The following is an 11,628-nucleotide window of genomic DNA, read 5'->3' as shown; positions in this document are numbered from 1 at the left end:
TGACCTGCAGGAGAAAACTGTTCTGCCACTTTACTGACAAAAAGTAAGAACTTTGCAGTTACGAGTTTGGGCACTTACACAACCCTTAGGGTTCATGCTGAGCTTCTTTTCAGTAAGTTTTCTTCTTTCTGCCCATTTTTCTCTGCATCTTTAAAAAAAAATACATTTTGGTACAAAAGTAATTTGTTTATGGCATCTCCACATCTGATTGAAGAAAAGCTCCTAACACAAAATATGAAACAGATAAGTATGTAGAAAAATCAGCAGCCACACCTTAAAAGACACATGCGACACCAGTGGGAACTTCCAACCTTCTTCCTTCTGTTCCACAGCTCCCGTGCAGAAATGAAAATTATGATACAGCTTCTTTCCTTCCCTCACAGCAGTGTCTGAAGATTAATGCCATCTTAGGACATGTTTGAATGCTAGTCTATCATTGTGTGCTCAGAAAAAAACTGGGAATAAAACTGGTAATTTTCTTTCTAGGGCAATGTTTAATGAGTGAAGTATAAACAAGCTCCAATATACCCAGTGACTGATGAGATTTTGGCAAAGCATACTGGTGATTATTGGTTATCACTGTCCCTTTTCTGAGTAGATGGTGGAAAAATAGTGGCAGGCTGTTCATCTAACATCCATGTCACTGTCAATAATATATGGAAGGTTGATTTCTTTCCTCATGTTGCCATATCCTTCCTCTTTCCCTAATGTTGATGTAGAAGTCACATTTACTCACCTCTGTGGTTGTACATTAAAGATGTACATTAAACAAAATGAAATCTGTTGATGAAAATCATCTGAGAAATGAGCATTTGCCATGCATTAATTTTAATGTTGTTTTCTTTAAAAATACCTGCAGGCCTTATAATTTCTGAAGTACATATTAAACCAACATGTACATGATTTGCCAGTGTTTCTTGAAGTATTTGGTTAATTATCTTCACACAGGAGACATCAAACCCAAAGTATGCTTTCTTTTCTGAATGATTAAGCCAAGCTTCCCATAACATTTCACTAGCAAGCAGGGCTATGACAGACTGCTAACCACAAAGTGAAACCTGCTGTGAAAAAAAAACACAAAAAAATGGGAAAAGAAGAAAACAATGACCCCAAAGATGTGCAAAGAAAAGGAAAAGCCAAGATTCAACTCAAAAGAAATATAGGTTATTTTGATGGGGTAAGTTTTATTATAGGGTCAATTGTTGGAGCTGGGATCTTCGTGTCTCCCACAGGGGTGTTAAAACATTCCTTACTCAATGTTGGCGTTGCACTAACGATCTGGACCGCGTCTGGGCTGGTTTCTCTGATGGGTGCCCTCTGCTATGCGGAGCTGGGAACCGCTCTGCCCTTCTCCGGAGGAGAGTACAGCCACATTAAAAGAGGCCTTGGATCCCTACCCGCCTTCGTGTTTATCTGGACAGCAACGTTCACCAAGCCAGCATCAAATGCTGCTCGAGCCTTGCTGTTTGCTGAATATGCCACACAGCCATTCTATGGCATTTGTCCTGCACCAGATGTGCTGAAGAAGTGCTTGGCCTTGGCTGTTCTCTGGTCCCTGGGGATTTTGAATGGCCTCAGCGTCAAAATGTCTGCGTGGGTGCAGACAGTTTTCACTCTGCTGAAGATGATGGCCTTGTCTGTGATTGCTGTTGGTGGCATAGTTCTCCTCGTTACCAGGCAAAAGGAGAGTCTGGCCAGGTTTGAGGACATGTTCAGCTCAGAGATCCCCAACGCCTCACAGGTTGCCGAAGCCTTCTTCCAGGGGCTGTACGCGTACGGCGGCTGGTGGTCCCTCAACTACATGGCAGGTATTCTGCTCCTCTTCTTTAGATTTAGTTCTGCAGTTCTCATTCTTGTGTTCCTTAGCTTGTTTTGGGAGAACTTGTCTCTGCTTCAAGACCACAGGGTCCTTCTCATTTTACGTAAGTGTTTGTTTGGGCTGGTAGAAGAGGCGTTGTTCCTCTCCAGGGAAAATTCCTGCTTTTTGTGCAGAATGAAGCTGACACTTTCAAGAAAGTACAAGAGAAATCATAACAGTTAATTTTTTTTCATACATTAAATATTTGCATTTTTTCTTTCTCAGTGTCCATGTCAGTGTATTTTTAGGAAAGTATCAAGTTATCCATGCCAAACTATGTGTGCATAGGTAATTTCTGTTTAAATATATGTGCCTTATCAGTGGTTATGCAGCTGGTTTGAACATGGTCAAATTAATTTTGAGTTTTGTTAGAATGTAGTAATTTTATGGGATATATTTTCCTGGGAAATATTGAAGTCCAGTAGAGGGTAAAGAGAGGTCTGTGCAAGGTGGCATAGATTTTTTCATAGAATTTGTACTCCATTTTAAAATTCAAAAGGTTTTTGAATATCTGTTTACTTCCCTATTCTGTATCTGCTGACATATGGCAGAAATAAACTTTTTCGTTAAAGCTACAGAGATGGTGTTCATTATGTTAGGTGTTCACATCACAAGTTAAATCAATAGAGTTTTATAGTATCATCAGATTCATGGAATTATATTGTAAGCAAGCAGATATTGCTGTTATATCTTTAACCATTTGTATCCATTGACCTCTGTCATGTAAAATATTAAATAAACGGAATGTGTTAAATGCATACCACAAAGTTCAGTGGTGAGGATAGTGTGAAAATTTGGTTAATGTTTAAAAACCTGACTGTTGTCTTTATAATCCAGGTACTCCAGCTTTAAAAATAGGCTGCAGTTAAAAATATATATATATGTAAAAATCAGTAAAGTGTGGTTTTGAAACCTTAGGAATTCCTTAAAGACAAGTGCTTGGCTTTGTAAGCCTGAGAAAATGCAAGACTTCTGGTAAAATACAGGTTTATTCTGATCAGTTAGCAGTACTAATAAATGCCATACACTGGACAGCACAGCTGTTTAGACAAATGTAACGTATGCATTTGTTCCAAACTGACCTGAGTTTCCTATGATTCAACAATAACTTCATTTCTGCGAGTTTCAGCTGATGGATCAGGTGCCAGCTGGCTGGTAAGACTGCAATAAACAACAAAACAAATGGAAAGATAAATTTAAATTGGAAATTTTGGTGATTATTCTCTTCTGAGCTCAAAATTACTAAGTGTATTTTTTATATCTGAAATAAATCCCAAATTTTCTGGTAGTATCTGAATTTCACTATTGTGGTCCTTCAGTCTTGTCTCCATGCACTACAGCCAGCACAGGGATCATGGCTCAAGGCTGATGTCCTGAGCAGAAGATAGAAATCAAATGTAAAGCAGGAAGCAGATTTCTGTCTCCTAAAAAGAGTTTAAGTAAGCTGCACATTTCACTTTTCACTTCTTTCCTCTTATCAGTTATTTGCTGGTAATACTGAGGAAATTGTCTGTAAATGCTGAGGGAAGTGGGAAGTGGTGAGGGAACAAGAGGAAGGAGTGAAAGACATTAAAAAGAACCTTTCTGATTGAGATGAGGGTGATTGAGATTAAGCTTCTGGAAACCAGCTCCATCTTTTGCTGGGACTATGACATGCCCAGGAATGTGTGCCTGTGTCTGAGTTATACACCTGCAAAATTCAGCTTTTTTCTTGTTTGGTAAGAGTAGTTCTAAGCTATCAGACTTAGCACTAAACAGTTTTCCTCCACCATCTTTGCCCTGGAAAAGATGATAATAATCAAAATCCATCTGGGAATGGCCCCCTTTTAAAGCCACTGCATTATTGGTCTTATGTCTATACCTTCAGTCTTTTCTGTTACTTCTGATATGAGAGCAAAGAGAAAGGTTTTGAGTAGAAATACACAAATATGCTCACTAAGTTTAAGATCAGGATTCATGAGGTGACATGAGAATAAATAATGTGACTTAAGAGTCTCATGTTTAAGCTAGTGATTTTCAGGTAAGGCTACTTGAAAATTTTCTACCAAATCACTTTTCTAATGTAAGTCAAATATGTGATTAATCAAATCAAAGGGAAATTATCACTCATCACTTTGTGAATCAATCAGCTCTTCATCCAGCCCTCCTTCCAAAATAGTTAAAAATAGCTAAGTAAAACAATATTGTTTAAGAATCTTTGATATTAACCTGTTTGAGAACCACTGTAGGACTTCACAAGCAGAGAATTTAGCAGCCATGATTAGGGATTGGGGCAGGACTTTGGCATCAGTTTGTCAAACTGCACAGCTTCACCACTGAAAAACACTTGCAGAAGCTACACTGCTTGCTTCATTTGTTGTTTTAAATTGTATTTTTCAGAGGAGATGAAACGCCCCAGCAGAAATATCCCCTTAACTGTGATGACTGCTGTTCCTGCAGTGATTGTTTTTTATTTACTAGTGAACATCTCATATCTGACTGTCCTCACACCTAAGGAAATTGTCTCCTCAGGTATGTATTTCATATTTTTTTAATTAAAAAGGACTGGCCCATTGACATATCCGTCTGATGTCACTGCCCAGGGTTACTTCTGCTCACCTTACTTCACAGTCCAGAAATTTAGGTTCATTTTCTTTTAACAGAGAATTCTTCTTTAATTTTACTGTATGATACAAATTGGATGAATGCAGGCAGATTGTTGAAATTGTTGGCTTTTCCCTACACTGTCTAAAAAGAAATCAGAAGTGTATTAAAACCTGGAAAATAAGGTGAAAGTCAGGTCCCAAGTATAGAGATGATCTTTGTTTTCCTGTAGTTTTAATCCTATCTCCTCCTTCTTTCTCTATCTCATTGAGTCTCAGACAAAAGCCATCACTCTTTAGGAGGTGGACAAGTCTAACATTTTCAGGAGTATAGAAAAGACTATAGACATAAACATGTAGCCATTTTGGGTGTGCATTATTCATGATAAATACTGTGACTTCTCAGAAGAGCCTATACAAAATCCAGTGTGTATAAACCCTTTCTCAGATCCTGGATCAATTAACTAGCCATGTAAGGCTCCAAAGGGAACTGTATTTCTCCGTGATTGTCCAAGCAGCACATTTTAAATCACACTGTAATGACATTGAGCTGTCAGACCTTGCCTACAGGCCTCACAAAAACCATACCTCATTTGGATGGATCAATCATTTTTTTTCCTATGAAAAAAGCTCACTAATATAAATGAAAACAGTCTACCAGTCACTCAGTAACCTCATATTGTCGCTCAGCCACTGTCAGGCTGTCTGCTGGGAGAGATGGAGCATTTGTATGTTACAATGAAGGAGGCAGCAAATACCAGACTATCCATGAACTGCAGCTGCCAGCTGGCATGACCAGCTTCATGCATACCAGGGGAACTGTGTTTACCTATGCCAGCTCAGAAGATAACCTTAAAATTATAGCACTTTTTCAAACATTTCTTGTTCCTTCACTACTTGACCTTTTTTTTTGGTTGGTTTTTTTTTTCTTTTTTTGGTTTGGGGGACTGTTTTCTCCACCTCTAACTACTTCCTGTGCCGCACAGGACACTGCAAGACCCATGTTCCTCAAGGCATTTGATTATAGACCCACTAAATATTGTTCTCACTACAATATCAGCTGTAGCTAATCTCCGAGCAATATTGAATATCTCTTGTTTAGAAACAATCTTTCACATTTCCCAGTTCCACCCAAAGCAAAATCTCATTAATTGCACATTTGTTGACTCATCTCTGACTGTAGATGTGCTCTTGTTGGCAGTTTCCTGAAACTGCAGATTGTGTCAGCACCATGGTTATGTCAGGGACCAAGGAGTTAATTTTCTTTCCTTCCCCAGGTGTGTGTGCTTTTGATGAAGGATGTGAGATGTGACTCACTCCTGCTGGGCAGTCCATGACTGTGCTATTGGCCCCAGCAGGTTTCCCTGGCTTGCTCTGGCAGGCAGCACTCCTTGCTGTCATCCTCCCAGGAAATATTTAGTTCCTGAATGAAATACTTTTAGGATTGGATTAGTGTTTGACTACCACTATGAAAAAGCAGGCATTGCTGGTAAATAATAGGTGCTTCTTGTATTTTAAGTTTTGTTCCTGTTGAGTCTGTCACTTATTCAGAAGATGGTCTTTGTACTACACAAATTCTTTGCTTTCTTGCAGTTGCTGTGGCAGTCACCTGGGCTGATCGAGTGATCCCCTCCGTTGCCTGGATCATTCCTCTCTCTGTTGCTGTCTCAATATTTGGTGCCCTCAACTGCAGCATGTTCACACTCGGTCGATTAAGCTATGCTGGAAGTCAGTCAGGACATTTACCTCTCTTAATATCCATGCTTAATGTCCACTCCTGTACGCCAGCACCAGCCATGATTTTTTCAACCACCATTGCATCCATTTTTATCATCCCCTCTGACCTTATTATGCTAACAAATTACTTTGGATTTTCTGCCTGGCTTATGACTGGATTGACTTGTGCAAGCCTGATTGTACTTCGATACCGGGAACCTCATCTACACCGACCATACAAAGTAAATGGATCTAAATTTAAAATATTTTTATATATTATTTTTTGAGTCCTGGGTAGCATGCAAAAGTTATAGAAGAAGCGCAAATTTAAAGTGGATAGTCACAAAATTACAAATAATAATCTCAATGCCTCATTTGAGCCTCATTTGAAAATTTTGCTTCACTGTAAAAAGAAGAGAAACAAACAGATGGTCTCTGCCCCAGAGAAGGTGAACACATGAGATGGTTCTTTGCAGAATGGGGTAGATGTGCAAACAATGTGGAACCATACCAGTGTGGAGCAATAACAACAACAGTTTAGGACCCATTGCCCTTCAGTTCATTAAACTTCTATCTGCTCTCATCTTCCTTGACATAATCACAGGCATTAAAGATAGGCTGAATTTCTTCTTACTCCAGCAGTCAGAAAGCTTGGGTTAGAAGTGCATGCTCATTGTGAAGGTTTCCAGGCACCCAGCCCTGAGTGTCTTATAGGAACCCATATTATCATATGTGAAAAAAATGGATTCCCAATACTGCCTGTCTCTCCCCCTTGACAAAAGAAGGAGCCTAAACAAATATTTTTAAAAAGATTCCTCTCTTATAGGCAACTTGAGTCAGATGACTCTTGTCCTGGGTGAATTTATAGCAGCATGAGAGGTGGTACTGTACTGTGGCAAACACATTGTTACTCTAATGAATGAGGCAGAAAAGTCCCAGTTGGTTCGTTTATTTCCTAACCCACTTTTTTTTCCTTTCTCTTACAGGTGTTTTTACCAGTTCCATTTATGATGGTGGCAATGTCTTTCTTCCTAGTTCTAGCTCCCATAGTCTGGTCTCCAAATATGCAATATGTTTACGCTTTCCTGTTTATGCTTGGAAGTCTCATCATTTATATGCCTTTTATACATTTTAAATTGCGTTTTCCATTTCTCGATAAAATTACTTGCCACCTACAGCTCCTGTTAGAAGTCTGTCCTGCTGATGGACCTGCTGAGGGCAAATGTGAATAATGGCAGATATTTAATCTCAGTACAACTAAGAGCCAACAGAGGATTTTGTTTAACTGAGGCTATAAACAGTACAATTTAGATGTTGGTGTGATACATAGGTGTGCATGTATGCATATACATTTATAGATGTATACACATATATTGCAAACATGCACATACATGTATGTATGGGCACAGAATCACAGAATGAACTAGGTTGGAAAAGACCTTTGACACCATCAAGTCCAACCTATGACCAAACACGTCCTCATCAAATAAATCATGGCATTAGTATAAGTTAATATGTATATGTTTGTTTGTGTAAATACATAAATTTATATGTATACTATTTTAATATGTGCAAAGGATCTCTCTTAAACTTGCAAAATCTGTAAAATGCTCTCTGCTGCTCCTGAAAACACAGTTAAAAGTTGCTTAGAGTCTTGCAAAAATGGAAATAAGACTCAATCACACAAACACAAATAATTGTCAGTATTATCATACAATAAGTGAATAAATACATAATAGCATAATTATAAAAATACACTCACACTTTGAACTAAATTGCCTGGATTATTCTTAGTTTGCAGTAGCTCATTGATTAGAACTTTTGGTTTTAAAGACTTTATATTTTCTTCATCTGCTACTTTTTTTGGCATTAATTTATTTTTAATAAAAGCCTTTGAAGACTATCATAGAGTTGACTGATCATTTTAAATAGCAAGAAAATTGGACATGGTGCGTCTTAGCTATTTTAGAACAACACATAAAAATTCAAGGTGAAATCTTACAATGCATCAAGACAATAAAAATTATTTATCCTTTTCATCACAGAAATAAAAGCTAAAGATATGTAGATTCTTTTACTAAATAATTTACATCTTAGCATCAATATTACTTTATTCCTTGTTTTAGTTTTGGTGTTATTGAGAAGTAAAAGCTTTTTTTAGCCCCCTTCCCTCCATTTAAATTTTGTTTATGAAAACAATATAACTGAATTCTTTTTTCTTCTCATAATTGAGCCATATAAAGTACATGGAATATTTAATCTTAAAAATAAATTAAAAGTACATACAAACCATCATTTGGAGGTGATTATTAATACATGCTGCTATTTTTATAATTACAATAGAATTACAAATAGAAAGTGATTTTCCAAATCTGGCAATGAAAGATCAGCAACACAACCAGCAGATGGCCCCAGCTGAACATCACTCTCCACCGTGATCTCTGGTCTGATCGATGTTGTATTGGTGAAACTGTCTTTCAGGGCACTGTATTACAACACAGTGGAATGAAAAAATCTTGCTACAATACTCGATTCACTAATGTATAACAATTTTAGAAATCACAATGACAAATAAAGAATTCTTCATAGCTACCCAAAGTCTAGGGTGGCCATCAATAAAACCAGGAATCAGCTGAGGGCTTAAGAGGATTTGACTTTGCACTGGAATGAGCCCCCAAATTAAAACAAATATATGTAGCAAGTGGCTTTTCTCAAGGTGATAATGGACACAGAATGAAAATTTGAAGAAAACATTATACCTTTTAACAGGCTCTATGAAGAGAAGTTCATACAAGTGAGGACTGCCATGTATACAGCTGAACTGGAGACTGGATCCTGCTGAATGCAAGAAAGGAATCAATGTTTAATTTCACTTAATAGTGCTATTGGAAAAACATTTCTCTTGCTGTTTAAATTCAAAACATCATGAGACTCATCAACATTGTAGAGGAGTTACATTTTAAGAACTGAATTGTAAATGGAAGAAATTATTGTACTGTGACTAAAGCATTCATCAGCCATTTGTAAATACACGTGTGGCAATGCCACAGATTTTCAAATGAACTTTCAAGTAATTTATTTAAATCTATATTTTAATATGTAAAAAAAAAGTGGAAGTTGTAAGGAAAAAAGTTTATGTAACAATAATAATGTATTATACACCAAATGATTAGGAAAAGCAAGCATCGGGGGAAATTGCTCACTTGGGTGTGTTATTTCCATGTTATTTCTTATCTTCTTAAATAGATAGTTTGTCAACTATCTATTTAATTCCCTAATGAGTTGAGTACCCACTGATAACATATGTCAGGGTATGTTTGTGTAATTGGAGCATGTATTTGTTAATGATACAAACTTCAAATATAAAGGTTTAGCAGTTCCAGTCAATCAGGGAACTCAAAAGTCCCAATGAAATTTAATATGAAATAAATTGCTTTTATGTATCTTTCTGGAATATGAAGTAGACAGTTTTTTTTTAAACAAAAATCTAGGAAATGGCACATAAATGTACAAGATGAGAAGATTTAGAATAGATCAGAATTAAAAATGTCCATGCAAGTTTAAGCCCCTCTGCAAAGGCATCTTTCAATGGCCTTGCATTATTAGATCAAAAACTGTTCTTTCTATATGCTCTTACCTCACTTATTGGAATGAATGGATGGTGCCAAATAATTCACTATCATCTTCTCCCCGTTTCAGCATGTGATCTTGCATTTTGTTTATCACACTATGCTCAAATGCTGCTCTTGACAGACATTGTTGATATCTTACAGACTTTTCTATGGTGTTCCTCATGTCAGCACCTAGGCCCTTCACAAACAACCACTAATTTCTCTGGACTGTTATGAGCTGTGTCAGTGGTATCATCTTTGCTTGCTGAAAGTAAGTTAAGCTGATGTGTAGGTTGCACAAGAAATCAGCTTTGTGATGTTCCCCGAGATCCTTCAATTCGCATCAAATACCTGGATGGAACCATTTATGGAGATTCAAGTCCAAGTATGGATGTTTATCTTAGGAGCAGGGCAAAGAGCCAGGGAATTGGTGAACATGCACTATTCAGACACTATATACAGATTTCCATTTCCTTTCATTCCAGTTTTTAGATGGAAACAAAGGAGGCATGACCAAAATTGCTCACTAACTTTGGATTCTTAAGACAGGGTACCTTGGAGCTGATTTTTCGTAGTAAGTTCAGAATGCCTTTAGTCCCCTGGAACTAAGTTCCAAGAATACTATAAAAAGGAAAATAGGACAAATTATAACAGTCACTTTGGTTTAGATGAATAGCTGGTATCCTTTAGCTCAACTTCTGACTTAACTGTGAGTAGCTGCAATTCTTTTAAGACTTACAGTCTACTAAATGTTAAATTACAACTATGAGATTTTTTAAATTCCACAAGTTAAGCATGAGGATTTAAAGTTTGGTATAGAAAATGGGGAAAACAGAATTAATTTCAATTTTCAAAAATTGTGATTTAAATTATTCCAGTATGGCCATGGAATTTTATAGAGAAAGATGAATGTGTATTCTGGGCAATACTCAATTCCTAAAGTGCTACATCATTCATTACATCAAATTCCTCCTCTTCTACAGTAAATGAGGGATTGGCCACCTCACATTTAGCATCTTCTTCAACACAAATGTTGACTTATTCCCAGATCCAAGAGAGACAGGATTTTCTGAAAAAGAATGCTCGTATTAAATGACCCCTGTTGGAAAGGGACTCACACACCTGAGCTGAATTAGCATCATAAAAGCAATCCCAGATATGGTATTGCCCATCCCCTGAATTTGAGTCACTGATGTTCTCCTAATGCAGATTTTCTTTTGTCTGAGTGTTTCAGAATGCTAAATCACAAAGAAGCAAATACACTATTAAATGTATAAAGATTTCTTATTGTTGCTGGCTCATTCCACATCTCCAAGCAGTAAGCATAAAGGAATAGAATTCAAATTTATAACTCATGTTAGCTACTCTGGTCAAAAGCAAATCAATATTTTAACATTATAGCTTGTTTCAGTTGGTCTCAGCTGCTTTCCTACTTGAATATATCCCAGAAAATGCTATATGGAAGTGTGACTTTTATTACTAGACTGTATCAGACATTTATTTACATTTTTAATTTTTTTTGTCTTTGACTTCATAATTCTTTTATGCTTATGCATGCTTGCATGTTTCAGAACTTCAGCCTTACAACAATTAAATAATTTTTTTATCAATATTGTACTGACTGGTCCATTTTGACATTTAATCTCCCTATATGTTTTTCTAGGTTTCTAACACAATATGTGTATGTATGTCTGCATTGCCTTTTTTTTTTTTTTGGTCCTTTATCTTCTTAAAAAGACAATGTAAAATACAAAATTATTATCAATATTATTAAAAAAATTACTTGCAATTATACATCATGCCTATTCCACATGTGCTGACTATGTTACAAAAAAAAAATCGCTGAGGCAAACCCCAGAAA

The 11,628-nt window shown here is 36.8% G+C and overlaps 1 protein-coding gene across 1 annotated transcript; it reads left to right on the top strand.

Annotated features, from left to right (window-relative positions):
- The first annotated feature begins 1,084 nt into the window (after window positions 1-1,084).
- Window positions 1,085-7,388, top strand: SLC7A13 (solute carrier family 7 member 13). The gene is made up of 4 exons (XM_054269996.1): window positions 1,085-1,808; window positions 4,238-4,369; window positions 6,034-6,398; window positions 7,143-7,388. Exons 1-4 carry the CDS (start codon window positions 1,085-1,087, stop codon window positions 7,386-7,388), a joined length of 1,467 nt encoding a protein of 488 aa, XP_054125971.1.
- Window positions 7,389-11,628: the final 4,240 nt, after the last annotated feature.

This window comes from Melozone crissalis, unplaced genomic scaffold (assembly GCF_028551555.1).
Source record: "Melozone crissalis strain CALT ecotype California unplaced genomic scaffold, PUWL_Pcris_2 ptg000002l_1, whole genome shotgun sequence".
NCBI classification, from domain to species: domain Eukaryota; kingdom Metazoa; phylum Chordata; class Aves; order Passeriformes; family Passerellidae; genus Melozone; species Melozone crissalis.
The sequence above is the reverse complement of the archived record's forward strand: the minus strand, read 5'-3'. Positions and strand labels throughout refer to the sequence as shown.

Excerpts from the sequence above, each read along its gene's own strand:
- SLC7A13 (XM_054269996.1), top strand. The coding sequence starts at position 1,085 with ATGGGAAAAGAAGAAAACAATGACCCCAAAGATGTGCAAAGAAAAGGA. Across the intron at positions 1,809-4,237 it reads GTCCCTCAACTACATGGCAG|AGGAGATGAAACGCCCCAGC; the intron begins GTATTCTGCTCC and ends TGTATTTTTCAG. Across the intron at positions 4,370-6,033 it reads TAAGGAAATTGTCTCCTCAG|TTGCTGTGGCAGTCACCTGG; the intron begins GTATGTATTTCA and ends GCTTTCTTGCAG.